The sequence below is a fragment of the Labeo rohita genome, unplaced genomic scaffold (genome assembly GCF_022985175.1).
Source record: "Labeo rohita strain BAU-BD-2019 unplaced genomic scaffold, IGBB_LRoh.1.0 scaffold_137, whole genome shotgun sequence".
Classification (NCBI taxonomy): domain Eukaryota; kingdom Metazoa; phylum Chordata; class Actinopteri; order Cypriniformes; family Cyprinidae; genus Labeo; species Labeo rohita.
The window spans coordinates 67,454-86,871 of NW_026127527.1; the positions used below are offsets into that span (position 1 = coordinate 67,454).

The window sequence follows — 19,418 nt, forward strand, 5'->3', positions numbered from 1 at the left end:
TAAATGCTAATATTTTGGGTAAATGCATCAGTTGATTGATGTATTAAATGGTGTCCAAGTACATATAGTGTCTGAGGACAAGCACCCTCTCCCTTGCACGAAATGGTTTAGTCCACCTTCACCGGGCTTTTTGACTAGGCACATTTGAAGTAGGGTTCATTCTGCTGAAGCGGCAGACGGCAGTGCATAACTGTGCTGTGGAAGATGATGTCTAAGAAAGCCAAATCCAGTTCTCAGAAACGAAAAGAGAGGCAAGAAAGGGATAAAAAAAAAGAGGGAAAGCAACTGCTAACAGACTTCTTTCCCAAGAAAGGTGAGCCCAAAATGTGAGAGCAAATAGTCTACAAATAAACTCCTGCTGTGGTTACAAAACACTTAAATATCACCGCGATTATCAGTGCTAATAACACAACGACATAACACAAAATTAGAAATTACATTACTTACGGGGGCCCATGGCCACTGCTTGTGCATAGGGCCCAGAATTTGGTGCTACGCCCCTGAATGTAGGCTATACTGAAAATAATAACTGCGAACTAGATTTATCCGCGTTCTTACAGAAGATTCCTAACCAGACCATGAATATGCAAACTGAGCATCAAAATAACTGAAACGTCAAGGGTTGAATTTAAGTATCACTTTTAGACATTTAGTAAGACTAATCAGTTCATTAAATATTTAGAATGAAAGCATGGCGTAATTTTGATTTAACAAGTTGGAGGAGGAGGAGCGAGTTTGAGCTTAATTTATGGAGGGAGAATAATGTTTAATGTTATATTTTCGTCTCCACATCTACTGTAACTCCATATATTATTAATCCCAAAATTCTTAATATCAGTCATAGAAGAAGATTTGTGTTCTAAATTCTAAATCCTCGAATAGTTTGTTTATTAGATGTATAAATATGTTTGTGAGTGATTATATGTGAAGAGCATGGACACGTTTATGCTTTTGTTTTATGATTTCACCAAAACGGAAAAAAAGTATCTGCAACAGCGGATACCTTGAAGCGCGCATCTGAAGACTGTGCACGAGCCACAGGAGAACACTGCCCTGTGGAGATAACAGCTTTGATTGCACATATACATCTCAAGAGAAGTCTATTTGGGAGAAGGGTATAACCCTATGGGATTATTTTTGTGTCTTTATTATTCAAACAAAAATACTGTGTTTGAGAGTAAAACTAAGTATTTTGTAATTAAAAAATAAAAGTTTGCAAAAAAAGTCTTCTTAAATCTCAAAAATAAAGAAATTGATAACAAAAGTATTTGCAGTGCATGTACTTTTCTTTACAATCTTTATTTTTCTTTGCGCACTTCAAACACTTTTCATCGCGAAACCACAAGTTTTGCTCTCCTTTCTGCTTTCTTTTTTTGCAAGTCTAAAATTTTTGTTTGCGAGTAAGCTGTATCTCAGTGGGCGGTCTCTACCTACCAGGATGAAAGGCCTTTTTCTATTGGTCACTCTCGATTGAAGTGACCACGCCCACTACGTTTTGTTTACTGGGTAAGATAACCAAGTTAACGTTTTAAACTCAGTGACAAGTGAACTTATGTAGTCTCTCTTCTCATGCTCACATATTTAAATACGTAACGTTAGCTAAGCCCGCCTGTAGTTCGGCGATACCGTTAAATAGAGGGGCACGAGATGACTCGGTCGTACAGTAGCGGTATTAACATTAAGTGACATGGCATCTGACGCACGGAAACCACTGGCGCATGCCACTACTCAGTGCCAGTGACACTTACGGTTTTCTTTGACATATGCCGATGGACTGTGTCACTGCTGAAAGTGTCACTGCTCCCGCACCTTCCGCGTGTCAAATGCCATGTCACTTAATGTTAATACCGCTACTGTACGACTCTTGCATGTCATAATGGTATTTACCTTGATTACAATCGTCATCCGAGTCATCTCGTGCTCCTCTATTTAACGGTATCGCCGAACTACAGGCGGGCTTAGCTAACGTTACGTATTTAAACATGTGAGCATGAGAAGAGAGACTACATGAGTTCACTTGTCACTGAGTTTAAGACGTTAACTTGGTTATCTTACCCAGTAAACAAAACGTAGTGGGCGTGGTCACTTCAATCGAGAGTGACCAATAGAAAAAGGCCTTTCATCCTGGTATAGAGACCGCCCACTGAGATACAGCTTACTCGCAAGCAAAACTTTTTAACTCGCAAACAAAAATTTTAGACTCGCAAAAAAAGAAGGCAGAAAGGAGAGCAAAACTTGTGGTTTCGCGATGAAAAGTGTTTGAAGTGCGCAAAGAAAAATAAAGATTGTAAAGAAAAGTACATGCACTGCAAATACTTTTGTTATCAATTTCTTTATTTTTGAGATTTAAGAAGACTTTTTTTGCAAACTTTTATTTTTTAATTACAAAATACTTAGTTTTACTCTCAAACACAGTATTTTTGTTTGAATAATAAAGACACAAAAATAACCCCATATAACCCTCCCATTGACAGACAGGCACATGACACGCATGCGCAATTTTGTCTTTGCGCGACGAGACCCCACCCCATTTTGGTACACTTTTGGAGTTCACGCACCATTTTGGAGACCTCCGGTCTGCAGTTATACATACATGGCACCAAAGAACAACATATAAGCACAGGCGTCAGTAAAATACACCCTATGAGCAATGGAATAATTTTGTCAATTTTTGTGGTTCAAAATTCAAAGTTGTGATATTTTCTTTCTCACAACTGTGACGTGAGTTAATAGTTAAAATTGCAAGAAATATATTTGCAATTGCGAGCTATAGTCACATTTTAGTATGAAATTGCATTGTATTATTGTAAAAAGTCCAATTGTAATATAATGTTTTAGCTCATAATTACATAATATAAATACTGTGCATTTAATATTCTTTTGAGATTTTTCCATCTGTGGAAAAGCCAGGAGTGAAAGACAATGAAAACACATGAAGAATGTTGTGTTTACATGTTTTATGGGTTCATTCCATAGGCGTAATGGTTTTTATACTGTACAAACCGTATTTTCTATCGCCCTACACCTAAACCTAGCCCTCACAGGAGACTGTGCACACTTTTACTTTCTGAAAAAAACTCATTCTGCATGATTTATAAGCCTGTTTCCTCATGGGGACCTCACAAATGTCCCCACAAGGTCAAAATAAGGACAGGGGTCGTCAAATAAGAACAGGAAGGTGACACATATGAAAGAGCTGCAGCTGTATCCTGATCATCCAGAGAGATTTGATGGTAGTGAGCTGGTCTGTTCTGTTCTGCTAATGGATTTACTGCCTGGTACAATAATGTGAAGAATAATATAACTAGCTGTTCATCCTCAAATAGAGTAGGTGTCTATCTGGATTGGTCGGCCGGAACTCTGTCCTTCTACAGCGTCTCTGGCACTCACACACATTCAACACCACATTCACTGAACCCCTCTATGTTGGATTTAGTGTGTATTTTTCAAAAATGTTAATGAAGGCCACTGTGTAAAACCTTAACTGGATGGATTGGATATATGTAATTTATCTGGTCTATAGCATACACTGTAAAAAAACAATGTAATTTTACGGAAAATAACTGTGATTTTTTCAGGTTGTTTTCTTTTATTTTGAATTACAGTCAAAACTCTCAGTAAAACTAACAGTAAAACTATCTCTAAATTAAAAATGTGGCTGTTATTTTAAGTATTATGGCATTAATGACAAATTACAGTAATTCACATTTTTTATACAAAAAACTGCTGTATTTCTATACAGTATGTTTTCTGTATTCTTAAATTAAAAACAAATAATGTAAAATTACAAAAAAAATCTGTAATTAATACAATAACAAATCCGTTAGATGATAAAAGGGTGAAATGACTGACAGTAAAGTAAAAAATAAGCTGACAAACACTTTTTTTACAGCTTTTCCTGAATTTAATGATCAAGCATCTTGACTGTAAACACTGTTAAACAAAAACCTTTTACAGCTATTTCCTGTTTAATTTAATGATCAAACATCTTGACTGTAAAACAAAAGACAAAAAAAAAAAAAAAACAGTCAGCTGTCATGGTGTGATGATGACACTCAGCGCCACTAGAGGGAGTATAGGTTTGTTTTTCACGCAAGTGCAGTTGAAGTAACACAACACCTCAAACAGGTAAAAACGAAAGTAAAAGAAGAAATAGAGATGCCATTTCGTGGCTCTGAACCTGTTAACACTGAGTAAATAAAGCATTTTATGGTAAGTTAATAATTTATTCTGCATGGCTTGTCATAAAATTAGCTGTTGTTATTTTTTATCTACTTCACAAGGAATCATTATATTTCGTTTTCTAACCACTGACAAAAAATGTCGAAACTTTGACGATTACAGTGCAAATAAATTACACTACTACTGAGATTTGGTTTTAATATCTTCAAACCTTTGTTGTATGCTCCACAACATAAATAAAAACTGTAGAATGAAATTCTTGTATATATGCTAATTGTTTTGTATACGAATATTTCTCGATCAGCTTCAACATAATACACGTTTGACGGTAAGTTATGATTGTTAAAGATATTTCACTAACATAGTGAACAGAAGCGTTATTGCACATACAGTACATGATCACATTTTAAACAATAATAACGATCTTGTCCAATTGTTGCACAAATGCGAGTGAATGAGTGATGGGTGTGTGTACACGGAAGATTTACACAAACTTCCGTGATACACACTTACAGTATTTAGCGCTGTATACTTAAAACAGTACAAAATAAATGCTGAACACGGCATCAAATTACCACATTAATGTTAAACTATTAAATGTGCTAAAGATGTCCATGTAAACCACATGCAAATGATCAAATTTTGGGATTAAAACGTTAGTTTACGCTTCTGTTTTTCCAGTAGGCCAAGCCTACCTCCATGTACACATTGTTAAAGGCAAGGCAAGTTTTTAATAGCACATTTCATCTTCAAGTGGTATTTTTCCCCCAAAAAAGTGCTTTACATATAAAATGAATTAAAATAATCAAATAAATAAATAAATAAATAAAAATCACAACAATTGAATTGAAACATTTTAAAAAATAATGTAAAAGTTGATCTAAAATATTAAAAGCATGATAAACAAGACAATGGCAAATGAATGTACCGCACTACAACAACTCAAGATGTTTAAAGTGAACTGTTAACACATCTGTATGTATCGAGTTTAATTTGTATTGCACTGAATTTTAGCTCTAAAATCCTAAATATTAAGAAAAAAATATATATTCTTAAATCATACCAGTTGTCTAGCAATATACAAATGACAAAATGCTCAAAAGTAAACAAATAAATATTTTAAATATATTTAATTTAAATACTGCCAATTTCTTAATATGATTTGAGTGGCAGTTCCTCCAAGCTGATGATGCAGTTTTGCCGTATAACCGCATGGAGCACAAATAGAGATCTATGACATATGTTTCTGTTTGTTTGAGTAAAAACAATCTAAATGGTATATAATGGTTAAATGAAAGAATTGTGAATAGACAAGTGATTACCCTGAAAGCAACCAATGTTAATGCCATCCAGATTAATAGCGTACTTTATAGATGTACTGTATCATTGTACTGCAGAAAAATAAAGAAAACAATGAACTCTGTTTCCACATGACAGTCGGGGAACAATGACTTCAACATGAGTCTCTGTGAAAAGAGTGAAGATCAGGACTCTATAATGAGATCTTCATCTCCTGAATCAATCTGCAGTCAACCCATGAATAATCGGTCATCTACTTTCTGTGATGAATCAGTGACCTCTGACCTCAGGTAAGACACTGGTCATGGTACCATCACAGAGTCTCACAAAATCACTTTCCTGAACCTTCGCTCTCACTGATCCTCATTAGTTGAACGATCTTCTTCAAAATACCGTTCTCTGAGTGCTTGGTTGAATCCTGTTAAACCACACATGCCACATATGTAGTAATGTATGTACATTAAATCTTAACATTTTCTATACTTTCTTTCTTTTTCTATACTGTTTCTTACTTTCATTTATTTTCTAGCCTGTACTCAGAACAAGTTTGTAACTTTGTACAGTAGCAATTCTCATGTAACTTCCTCCATACGATGACTTGCTTGTTGTATTCCTTACTTATAAACTGCTTTGAATGAAATTTTCATCCAAAAATTCAAATTTTTATGTATTTTATTTTATTTCATTATGTCAGTATGAGCAGGAGGACGAGACAGAGATCAGAGTCTCCAGAACCCAGCTGTGTGTCTGTGAAGAGTAACAGATCCATGGAGCAACCCCATAAGTTTAGTGATGGACAAGTGACCTCTGACCCTCTGTTAGTATAAACATTATTTGGTAATTTATTGTAGTGCATTTCAGATAATAAATAAATAAACAAATAAATAAATAAATAAATATGGAAAACAGTGAAAATGAACACAAGAAAAGAAATACCACTATATAAAAATGACACATTATGTACAACATGAAGAGGGGTAATCTAGTAATTGATATATGTTTTATAGTATCATGCAGGATAAAACTGAAGCAGTCCTGCAGAAACACACATTGGAAAATAGAGACCTGCAGAGAGTCAAAGAACAGCACAAAACAAGCATGAAGAACAAGTATGAAAGATTATTTGAGGGGACCAAACTCCAGCAGAATGAAACTCTCCTGAACAGGATCTACACACAGCTCTACATCATAGAGGGAGAGAGTGAAGGAGTGAATGAAGAACATGAGGTTTTACAGATGGAGAAAACAGCCAGAACAAAACACTCACAAGACACTCCAATCTACTGCAATGACATCTTTAAATCCTCACCTGAACCAGGATGTGAGGAGAAAGACCAAATCAAGACTGTTCTTACTAAAGGCATCGCTGGAATCGGAAAAACCGTCTCTGTGCAGAAGTTCATTCTGGACTGGGCCGAGGGAAAAGACAATCAGGATGTAGATTTCATGTTTGTGCTTCTATTTCGAGAGCTGAACTTGATCCGAGATCATCAGTACAGTCTTCACAGACTTCTGCTGGACTTTCATCCTGAACTTCAAGATCTGGACTCAAAGATTTATGAGGAGTGTAAAGTTGTGTTCATCTTTGATGGTCTGGATGAAAGCAGAATCACACTGATGTTTTCAGATGATCAGAAAGTTTGTGATGTGACTGAGACTTCATCAGTGGGTGTGTTGATGTCAAACCTCATGAAAGGAGAGCTGCTTCCCTCTGCTCTCATCTGGATCACCTCCAGACCAGCAGCAGCCAATCAGATCCCCTCCAAATACATCAACCGTCTGACAGAAATTCAGGGATTCAATGAGGCTCAGAAGGAGGAATATTTCAGGAAGAGAATCAGTGACCAGCATCAAGTCAGCAGAATCATCTCACACATCAGAAGAGCAAGAAGCCTCCACATCATGTGCCACATCCCCGTCTTCTGCTGGATCTCATCCACTGTGCTTCAGAAGCTCCTGAAAGAAGATCTGAGTGCAGAAATCCCTCAAACTCTGACTGAAATGTACATCCACTTCCTGCTGATTCAGATCAACATGAGGAATCAGAAGTATGAAGAGAGAGATCCAGAGAAACTCCTGCAGTCCAACAGAGAAATGATTGTGAAACTTGCTGAAGTGGCTTTCAAACAGCTGATGAAGGGCAATGTGATGTTCTATGAGGAGGACCTGATTGAGAGCGGCATAGACATCACTGACGCCTCAGTGTATTCTGGGATTTGCACTGAGATCTTTAAGGAAGAATCTGTGATTCATCAGAGGAAAGTCTACAGCTTCATTCATCTGAGTGTTCAGGAGTTTCTCGCTGCTTTCCATGTGTTTTATTACCATGTGAATACAACTATGGAGGAACTAAAGAATTTTGCTTCAGTAGAAAATTTGTTTAAAGGTGCAGTAGATAAAGCCCTTGAGAGTGAGAATGGACATCTGGATCTGTTCCTGCGGTTTCTGCTGGGCGTCTCACTGGAGTCCAATCAGAGACTCTTACAGGATCTACTGACACACACAGAGAACAGCTCAGAGAGCATCAGGAGAACCACACAGTACATTAAAGAGAAGATCAAAGATGGACATGAACTCTCCACTGAAAGATCCATCAATCTGTTCCTCTGTCTGCTGGAAGTGAAAGATCAGACTCTGTCCAGAGAGATTCAGGAGTTTGTGAAATCAGACAAACACTCAGAGAAGAAACTCTCACCTGCTCAGTGCTCAACAATCGCCTACATGCTTCAGATGTCAGAGGAGGTGCTGGATGAGCTGGACCTCAAGAAATACAACACATCAGATGAGGGGAGAAGAAGACTGATACCAGCTGTGATCAACTGTAAAAAAGCTCTGTGAGTAAATGGAATTACAGTTTCTACTGTTCTGCTGATTTATCCTGAATATACTGTATTTTGTTCAAGTTTATTATGTCTTGACCACTTTTACAAGAATGAAACTGATGTTATTGAAATACAAATTGTAGAATGAGGTTATACTAATGTATTTTTGTGATTTGTTCTCTTCCCAGTCTTGCTGGCTGTAAACTCACTGCTCAGGATTGTGAAATTGTATCATCAGCTCTACAATCCTCAAACTCTGTTCTGAGAGAACTGGATCTGAGTAACAATGACCTGCAGGACTCTGGCGTGAAGCTGCTCTCTGATGGACTGAAAAGTCCCAACTGTCAGCTGGAGATACTGAGGTGTGTGACATTTTAAAATTGGAATTAGAGGTATATCAACAGATGCTTATTTTAGCATTTCCAGTTCCTAATTCCTTATGTAATCTCTTGTTTTGTAGGTTGTCTGGCTGTATGTTGACAGAGGAAGGCTGTGGTTATTTGTCTTCAGCTCTGAGTTCAAACCCCTCACACCTGAGAGAGCTGGATCTGAGCTACAATCACCCAGGACAATCAGGAGTCCAGCTGCTCAAACACAAACTGGACGATCCAAACTACTCACTGCAGATACTCAAGTATGTGGGACAGTTATGAATCATGTGTGTTAGTATGTGTGATGAGGGTTCACTATGCTATGCCTTAGTGTTGTCACGATACCAAAATTTCGATATAATACCTGACTCAAATATCATAATACTACTACTGAACCGATACTACAAAAAAACATAAACAACAGGAAAAATAATTGAATAATAGATGATCCAAATGAAGATCATTGTTATTTTATCTATTAAAACAAAGCATTTCATGCCCCCTTTAAAAATATAATAAAATGAAATAATAATAATAATAATAATAATAATAATTTAATAACAAATAATAACATAATAACAATAATAACAAAAATTTATATCATGACAGTCCTTTTTTTGTTATATTATCTTTGTTATTAATAATAATAACCTACATGCAAATAACAAATTAAAGGACAACTACAATAAAACAAAAACACAAATGAAATAAAGAGGGCCCTATGAATTCTGTTGTATTTTTTCCTAAATAAATTTTTCTAATTCCATTTAATTTTTCATAGGGCCTTAAAAGCATGTATTTTTTTTGTTAAACTTTTAATAAATTATATATATGTACACACACACACACACACACACACACACACACTCACACACATCAAAAAGCATGTCTGATTAATTGAAATCATGACACTTGCAGAATTTAACAGTAATTTATTAAAAGTTTAACAAAAAAATACATGCTTTTAAGGCCCTATGAAATGTATTATTTTATTATTTTTTTATTATTTATTATTTGTTATTTATTATAGGCTATTTCTTTTTTTTTTCTTTTTTTTTTTCAGAAATACTCTGTTGTGTATTTACAGTTTTCTGGTAAATAAATTCTGGTAAATATTTTTTTCTGGTAAATATTCCTTAAACATTGTAGTACTGTTTTTACATTATATAATATATTTCTGACTGTCAAGTTAAACCAAACTTTTGTTTTGACGGGTCGCTGTGAAGACCTTTAGAGTCTTTATTATATGACAATAGTTTTCCGCAAAAGAAACTGTAAAATTCTCATGAAGTGACTTTCAGAGCAGTTCTAGAGATTACGTGTTCATGTACTCATATATTGAAAACACTGTGAGCATCACATGTATAGGCACAAACAAAACTGTGTTTCTGCGCCATTCACTAACACAGACACGCAGAAATATGGCTCTTAAAGTACCTGTACTAGTGTTTAAAATGCTGTCCCTTATTTTAAAAGTCACTGTTTCAATAGTATAGCCACAAGACTTAAACACCGGGCATGCTAACACAATTAAATGTGAAACTGTATCCACAATGCAATCTAAAACTAGAATACTGATAATTTGGCGTCAAAACATTTTTTACACAATAGTGAAGCATTTGCAGTCCACTGAAGATTGTTTGTTTGTGTATATGTTCATGTCTTAGTTTGGAGCATGAAGGAGATTTCAGGATCACACCAGGACTGCAAAAATGTAAGTCTTCACACACCTGTGCATATTAAACAAAATGATAGATGTTCTGACCAGTCTTTCTCTGTTCAGATGCCTGTGATCTCACACTGGATCCAAACACAGCACACACTCTTCTCATTGTCTCTGATGAGAACAAAAAAACAACATGTGTGAAAGATCAGCAGCCACATCCTGATCATCCAGACAGATTTGAGAAATATGAGCAGGTTCTGTGTCGAGAGAGTCTGACTGGACGCTGTTACTGGGAGGTTAAATGGAGCGGCTGGTGTCATGTAGCAGTGTCATATAAAGGAATCAACAGGAAAGGCTGGAGTGAATGTCGTTTTGGACTCAATGAAAAGTCCTGGAGTCTGAACTGCTCTGATGAGATTTACTCTTTTTGGCACAATAAGAAAAAGACAAACATTCCTCTCCCTTTTTCTTCATCTACTAGAGTAGGAGTGTATGTGGACGTGTCGGCCGGCACTGTGTCCTTCTATAGAATCTCTGACACACACACACTCACACACATACACACATTCAACACCACATTCACTGAACCCCTCTATGCTGGGATTGTGGTTTATCCTGATTCTTCTGTGACTCTGTGTCAGATTTAAAAAACTGCTGTGATGAAGCACAGAGACACATACTGAAGCCTATTTCCATATCCGAGAAAAAAAAAAAAAAAGCAATTGTAACTTTAAATTGTGATTGGTGCACAGTTCATTTATTTATTTTAATTCTACCCTATATACAATCAAAATGAATCACTAAATTAAACAGATTTGTTTACCTGTATGTAATGAGATGGTTAACTTACATCAACTATGAACCTGCAAGAACTCAGAAACATAAAAACAGGATATATTTTAAAATATATTCTAAAATATGTTTGCATTTTGGGAAATTTTCTATATTTATGGACAGGCAATTTTAGCATTACAAACAACATCCACAGTGTGGTAACCAATCATTTTGGTTTCTGAATTTTTGGAGCCCTGTTACATTATCTAGATTGCAAAAAAAAAAAAAAAAAAAAAAAAAAAAAAAAAATCATGTATTATTTGTGTCAGCTCTTTTCTGAAGGTTGTAAAGGGTCTGACACAGGTCACAGATATTGTCTGTTAGTGTGTGTGAGTCAGTGAAGACTTTAGCGAGTTAAATGTAATGGTCTGTTGGGCTCTTCATTTTGCGTGATCTTATTAAAGCTGCTGTAGATGTAGTCATTTTTCAGAGGACCTGTTACGAATCGGGTCGGTGAGCTGCGGACCGCCCACCACCAGATGTCGCTCTCCCTCTGTTTACTCACTCTGACTGTTGCACCACACCCCGGACTCCATTCCCCATCAGCCATTGCACTTCACCCCCGTCCAATCAGAGACAGCATAAAAGCCCCGGTCTTCCTGTCACTCACTGCCGAGTATTGTACTAAGTTTGTCTAGTCATACGAAGCGTTTCTCTGTGTTCTTCCCGTGTCTTGTCTTCCTGTTCTCCTGGCTCCTGGTTTGTCTCGACCCTCCGCTTGTCTATCGACCACTCTATTGCCTAGCCCTACACGGATATCGTTCGCCGCTGGATTGACCCTCGCCTGTCTGACCATGTTTATGTCTCATCCCTTTAATAAAAGTATGCAGATGGATCCGCTTGTCTCTCGTCCCTCACTCCCTGTAACAGAATACTCGGCCGCAACAGGATCCAGCAGCTTTCATTACGGACATTCTACAGGTATGGACTTTGCACTATTGTGTGTGGGCTCGTCGTTTACTGTGGGGGTTGCGGAGGAGGAACGCGACAACGCGGTAATGGCGGCCGCCCACCCCGCTCATATAATGACGGCCGCTCCGGAGCGCGACGCCACGGATCCGCTGTCCGCTTGGCTCACTCGGGGAAATGCGGCCACGCTGGAGCGCGCCCGAGCTATGACGACGGCAATGGATCGCATTGCTCAGATGGCGGCGACGGCAATGGATCGCATCACTCTAATGGCGGCGACAAGATGCAAGATGGCGGCTGCGTCGGAGCGCGTTTATACCCTGGCGGCGACAACCGAGCCCGTGCACAAAATGGCGGCGGAAACAGAGCTCCATCACGTCACAGCTGCCATATCAGAGCCATATAAAGTTGCAGCTGTGTTTCCCAAGTCCAGTCAAGTTCCCGAGTCCAGTCAAGTTCCCGAGTCAAGGCAAGTTGCTACTTTATTTCCTGAGTTAAGTGAAGTTTCCAAGTCAAGTCAAGCTACGGCTATTGTTCCTGTGTCAAGTCAAATTACAGCTGTCGCCTCTGTCTCAAGTCAAGTTACTGCCATCTTTCCTGAGCCACCGCACAAGATGGCTGCCACGCCAGAGCCACCGCACAAGATGGCTGCCACGCCAGAGCCACCGCACAAGATGGCTGCCACGCCAGAGCCACCGCACAAGATGGCTGCCACGCCAGAGCCACCGCACAAGATGGCTGCCACGCCAGAGCCACCGCACAAGATGGCTGCCACGCCAGAGCCTGCTAAAGCCCCGTCAGCCAAGCCACAGCCTGCTCAGGCCATCTCAGTCAAGCCACAGCCTGGTCACGTCATGTTTTCTGCTCCTGAGTCGGCACCCATCATGGCCGGCCTTCCCGAAGCGGTTTCTGAGTCAAGTCATGCCCTGCCTGACGGCCCAGAGTCAAGTCACGTCCCGTCTGGTCCCAAGCCTGCTCCAGAGGTCCCTTCTGGTCTCAAGCCTGCTCCAGAGTCCCTCTCTGATCTCAAGCCTGCTGCAGAGCTCTCATCTGGTCTCCAGCCTGCTCCAGAGCTCCCCTCGGTCGGAGAAGTCGCGCCAATACCTCCTGAGGTGTCAGCTTCGGCTGTAGATCCTCCCTTGGAGGTGGCGTCCCCTTACAAGCTCTCTGCTTCTCCCCCTATTCTGTTTTCCTCCTCTATCTCTGCTTTCTCCAGGTCCCAGACCATAACACGGGTTCCTGCTCCGCCCCGGAGGGCCGCTCCGTCTCCTGCACCACCCTGGAGGGCTTCTGCGCCTCCTGCTCTGCTTCCAGCTGCACCCGGGTGGGCTCCTGCTCTGCCAGTCCGGTCTCAATCACCTGGTCCTCCGCACGGACCTGGTCCTCCAGCCCTTGCCTTGTCTCGCTCCCGCCCCACCACTTCCATGGACTGTTGTTCTGTTGGAGCGTCTGGAAGCCGCTCTTTGGGAGGGGGCTATGTTACGAATCGGGTCGGTGAGCTGCGGACCGCCCACCACCAGATGTCGCTCTCCCTCTGTTTACTCACTCTGACTGTTGCACCACACCCCGGACTCCATTCCCCATCAGCCATTGCACTTCACCCCCGTCCAATCAGAGACAGCATAAAAGCCCCGGTCTTCCTGTCACTCACTGCCGAGTATTGTACTAAGTTTGTCTAGTCATACGAAGCGTTTCTCTGTGTTCTTCCCGTGTCTTGTCTTCCTGTTCTCCTGGCTCCTGGTTTGTCTCGACCCTCCGCTTGTCTATCGACCACTCTATTGCCTAGCCCTACACGGATATCGTTTGCCGCTGGATTGACCCTCGCCTGTCTGACCATGTTTATGTCTCATCCCTTTAATAAAAGTATGCAGATGGATCCGCTTGTCTCTCGTCCCTCACTCCCTGTAACAGGACCCATATACTCAGTTTCATCTGGTGGACTGTCAGAAACTGTTAGGTCACTGTGTTTTCTTTGTGTTTAATACATTTTGCAGATAAAATCACATTTTAATGATTCATATTAATGAAATTATCTGAGCTAAAACTAAAATAATATAAGAATGAGTGATTCATATTCTTTTGTTTTGTAGCTACTTTGACATTTTATGTTTTTGTTATTGTGTGTGTATATATGGATTTGTGGTATAATAGAAAACTAAAAGTATCGGAAATGTTCATCCTGCCATTTATGTATATATGTTCTTGATGTAAAACAAGTAATCTCAGAAAGGGGGGATATGATTAAGTACTGTTACGTACTATTGAAAGGAGTGGGAAGTTTAGGCAATAAAGTTGCATCTTACATTACAGTCATCTCACCTAGCTTCCTAACACAACAGATGCTGCACAAGATGCTGATGGATCTGTGCAGCGCTAACAGCTAAAACCTGGTTATTTTAGGCCAGGGCTGCTCAACCCTGTTCCTGGAGATCAACCTTCCTGCAGAGTTCAGCTCCAACCCTGATCAAACACAACTGAACCAACTAATTAGGATCTGAAGATAATTACAGACAGGTGTGTTTGATCAGGGTTGGAACTAAACTCTGCAGGAAGGCAGATGTCCAGGAACAGGGTTGGGCACCCCTGTTTTAGGCAATATAGAAATCCTGGCCATAATGTGTCCTTGGAAAATGGCATATAGTCACCTTACAGACAAGAAATAAACTTCATGTGTTCCAGTTGTTCATTTGAAACACGAATTTAAAATGCTAAAATTGCTAAGATCTATAGCTGTCTGTGAAACTGAATTATAAAAAAAACAGTGTTTTATAATTCTCACTCAGTGTTAAAAAAGTAGCACTGAAACAGAGTTAAAGTTAATTAGATAATTAGTTTATTAACTGGGTGATGATCGAGTTTTAACGAAGAACACCTGCTGTTAACAAACTGAATCACTGAGAAAAAAAAAAAAAAAAAAAACACGAGACAAGCAGAAATTCAAGAAGTACAACTGACTTCAGCCACAGCCATAGATAAAATCAACTGAAGATAAAATAAGAATTTAAATATCTCAAGATCTTAGCAGAGGAGGATTAAACAAATCCACAAACAGCCGCACCAGATTCACGCATTACTAACCAAATTGACATATTTGTTATGGTAGTTAGGTGTTGATGGATGTTGTATGTTCCAATAAATATATTATCAGCTTGATTAACTGGTTTCATGCAGAGTATAATCTTAATTTTGTTATTGATCACATTCCATATAAAACTTAATCCAACCATTTTAAGATTAATCTGAAAGACGTTTAAACTAAATCAGCAATAGAAGTTTAAACTGCATTATCATACAGACATCAACAGATCAACCTTAACAAAAAATAAAAAATAAAAAAAAAGCAAAGAAAACAGCAAGAATAAAAGAAAATACTGGGACAAATCAACTACATAATTTATTCCTTCCACATTGCATGCTGATTAGATCTTTATTAAAACATAACCAACACCTCATCACATTTTCTTTTTTTTTTTTTTTTTTTTTTTTTGGTCAAAACAAACATGTTTAAACAAAGTTATGGCAACCAAAGAAATACTAATGTTCCAAAGTCAAGGGTCATGAACCCTACTAAAGAAAACACTGATCTCGATAATAGTAGCTAAACTAAAATATTGTCATCTAAAGTCAATCTGGTTAGTAATGTGTGATCTTAAGAGATTTAATATCTTATTTTATGTCAATTGATTTAATGTAAGGCTGTGGCTGTTGTATTTCTGCTTGTCTCGTTTTTTTATTTTTTATTTTTATTGTTTTCTGGGCTGCATTTCCCAAAAACATCATAAGTTCATAGACCCATTGAAACCATTGGAGCTTTGATCAAATTATGCTTATAATGCTTTTGGAAAACACAGCCCTGTTCTTGTTTATCTTTCTTTCAGTGATTCAGTTTGTTAACAGCAGGCGCTCAATCTTCACCCAATTAATCAACTAATTATCTCATTAACTTCAACACTGCTTCAGTGTTACTTTTTTAATAAATTATTTAAACACTGGTGGTTTTACTGTGTAACACAGTAAATTGGCAAAACAAACATAAGGAGAGAGACTATTTCAGCTGCATTATCACAGTGATAACTTTCATGGTTACTAAGCTGTCAGTAATAACTTTTATAATATTTTTTTTCATTCAATGTGTACAATTTATTAATAAAAAAAAAAATCAATCATTTACTTATAAGGAAACGTTTTTGCTACAGCAGCTGACAAAGAAGTCATAATAAATTACAAATATAACAGGTCCTGCTATTTCTATTGTTTGTCTTCATATTCTGCCACTTTCTCTTCTTATTTTGCTTGAGACTTTTGAAACGTGCTCTTACAAAACACATCATAAATTATATACGAAGTAAATACGACTGAGTCTGACCACACAGTTTGTATTCTGTGTTCTGAGGTGCCTGTTTTTAGAACATTTGACACACACACAAAAAAAAAGTTCTAAAAAATGCATTTGATTCAAAATGTGTGTCAATGTAGGGGTGTATAAGCCGCATATTAATACTGCTGTGATATTTCTAAAATGTTAAACAGCAATGTAACAACTGCAAATGGGGTGCAATGGAACAACTGAAATACTGGAAGTAAAACTTTCTATAAGACTTCAATCCTATAGGGTAAGAAACAGTTTAACCAGTCAAAGAGGCTTGGGCAGTGTGTCACATCCATGCAAAAATACAAAGCCTGTGAAGGATTGCCATACATAAGCAGAAGTCCACATAGGTTTTCTTATTTTTTTCTGCTTCATGTGGATTATTACAACACTTTGAATAAAAGATCACTTGGGAGACAAAAGAAGCTGGTAAGATCAAAACTGAATCATGTTACTTGTGCATTAGTTTCTAACTGATGTGTGCATCTTTAAATAATGCAACACTTACTTAAGCTGTTTATAAAGTGTTGCTCCCATTAAGTACTGTTAAAGCTAACCTAAGGGCTTAGTACAAAAATCATTATTTTTTTTTATTAAATTTTTTAATTTGTACTTTTTTTTTTTTTTGTAGTTTTTCCTTCTAATGCACACACAGCAGAACTGTAGGCACTTTTTTTGTAAATTGCATTGCAGATGCATTGTTAAAATATTTATTTTAAAATATTAAAAGTTATGTAACACTTGTCAAGTAAGATCTTATCTGTATTTTAAACTACTGTTACATTTTGTTTTGACAGATTATAAGCCTATTCTACTCTTGTCTTGATATTTGTACATGAAGAGAATTTCCATTTCAGAACATCATGGGGATATTATCATGTCTTTCAGGTGTTCTTGGGAGGTATCTATCTGTCCATTCATCTTTGTATATTTGTATACAAAACTACAGAGCTTTGTCTGCTGCATATATATATATATATATATATATATATATATATATATATATATATTATAAAAAAGGTTTAGTTATTAGATCTGTTAACATCAACATTGTTCTTTATTAGGCATTATTTCATTTTTGAACATTTTAAGGACTTAATTTGGTGTTTATTCTTCATAAATTTAATTTAATGAGGGTCAGGATTCAAAAGAGGCCCAAAGCTCAATAAGCTCAATAGTCATTGCTATTGAAGTCCATCATCTTTATTGAAATTGCAAAAATTACAACAGAACTCTTGCACCATTGGTCGCCAAACCCAATGTCATACAATATTATGAAGATATATGAAGAACAATTTGAAGAGTTCAGGTGCAAAAGCCATTAGCTGTTTTTCTTTAAAAATGGAAAGTGAAAGTATTTGATGAATGTATACTGTGTGTCGAGAGCATTCACTCAGGATCATTATCTCATCTTTGAGCTTTTAGAAGGTTTTGCATTTGAACTCTTCATTTGTAACTGAATAATAATATTGTTGCTTCTTGACGTTTTTGTTTTTTTTTAACTCTTAAACATTTATTTTTGAATCCCCTTTAGTTTGTTATGTAGCAATTGTAACCCCACAGAATTTTAACTGTAGGCCCTGAGCTTAATGACTATTAAAAAAAGGAATAAGAAAGAGAGCTAGAAAAGCAGGGTGTACATATTTTGTGACTGCTGTATAGAATTTACAAAAATGAAAGTGAAAGTTCACTCAAAAATAAAAAAAATGAAGAGAATGTTGTTGTTTATTTTAAATACATATTAAAAAAATGAACGGTCACTCACTTTGTCAGTGATGAACATAATTTGTTTTTCACTAATGATGAGAGACGTTTACATTTGTGTTAACTATGTCTTTAACTGCTTCTGAACACTGCATTCTGTAGTCCTGCCATTGAACAAAACTGTAACATTGTTTTTATTCTGGGCGTGAACATGGCAACATTATGATTTTCATGTCATCATTTATTTATTTATTTATTTTATTATTATTACTATTTAAACAGGTTCTTCGGTTTCTTGGATGAGTGCTATTCACGATTGTGTTCTCTCTTCTCTAATTTCTTTGATCAACTATCTACAAGCAAGCCAAAAAGGTGATGAAGAATGTATACACAATATACATTCACATGTCTATATAATATTTGAAATGAAAAATGAAAAAAAAATGCAGCCGAGTTTCAGATTTACCAAGTTTCAGAACATGGCATATTGCATATTCAGGCAGAATCAATTAAGTGATATGAGACAATTTGGTCTGAGATAAGCACATTTTGTAATACAAAACATTGCCTACCACAATTTTTTAGTTACTTGAAGTTTTGTGCAGATAATACATATATCAAACTATACTTTTCTTAACATTTTTTTTTTTCCACTTTCAGATACCTGTTTGCCGTCTTTGTGATTGTATTGATTTTAATACTGGCACTCACACAGAGACATCACACAGTGACACCCTCTGAGACACCCAGTGATGAGTGTTATGGAAAAGCAGCAGTGATAGCGGACGCTGGAACTTGCTCTGAGATTGGGAGGTACGATTCTACAGAGCCACATTTTTGATTCTTTAAATCCTTGTGTGAGCACTGATACTCCTGCAGCTCAGTGGTTTCAGTACTGACATGTTCTCACACACTCTTTTTCTGCAGGGACATCTTAAAAAATAAAGGTTCAGCAGTTGATGCCGCTATCGCCGCTCTGCTGTGTGTGAGTGTGGTTAATTTCCACAGTATGGGCATCGGAGGAGGAGTGGTTTTCACCATATACAGCGCATCAACAGGTACATGGGCATTGGGAGATCACACAATAATCTCCCATGAAGGCTACAGTTATTGTGTTAGCTGGGAAGAAACAGAAACCAAAACCTCCTATGGATGCTCATTTTAAAAGGCACATGTGAAGAACAGTGTTCTTAGTGAGGGGATTTAAAGGAGCCTGTACAGTATATTGGTCCCAATTCTGGCAACATACTTAATTGGGAGTA

At 37.5% G+C, this 19,418-nt stretch overlaps 2 protein-coding genes across 4 annotated transcripts in view; both read left to right on the forward strand.

Moving 5' to 3' along the window:
- Positions 1-10,987, forward strand: part of LOC127158162 (NACHT, LRR and PYD domains-containing protein 12) — a 57,251-nt gene extending 46,264 nt beyond the window's left edge. For all 3 annotated transcript variants that reach the window (XM_051101324.1, XM_051101322.1, XM_051101320.1), the window contains exon 6: positions 10,458-10,987. In XM_051101324.1, coding sequence (XP_050957281.1) covers positions 10,458-10,987 — 530 coding nt within the window. The remainder of the gene's footprint in view (positions 1-10,457) is intronic.
- Positions 10,988-16,763: 5,776 nt separating this feature from the next.
- LOC127158165 (glutathione hydrolase 1 proenzyme-like) overlaps positions 16,764-19,418 on the forward strand; it is a 3,245-nt gene continuing 590 nt past the window's right edge. Inside the window, exons 1-5 of the mRNA XM_051101331.1 lie at positions 16,764-16,881; positions 17,310-17,353; positions 18,439-18,528; positions 18,817-18,969; positions 19,084-19,214. Coding sequence (XP_050957288.1) covers positions 17,316-17,353; positions 18,439-18,528; positions 18,817-18,969; positions 19,084-19,214 — 412 coding nt within the window. The 5' untranslated portion in view covers positions 16,764-16,881; positions 17,310-17,315. The remainder of the gene's footprint in view (positions 16,882-17,309; positions 17,354-18,438; positions 18,529-18,816; positions 18,970-19,083; positions 19,215-19,418) is intronic.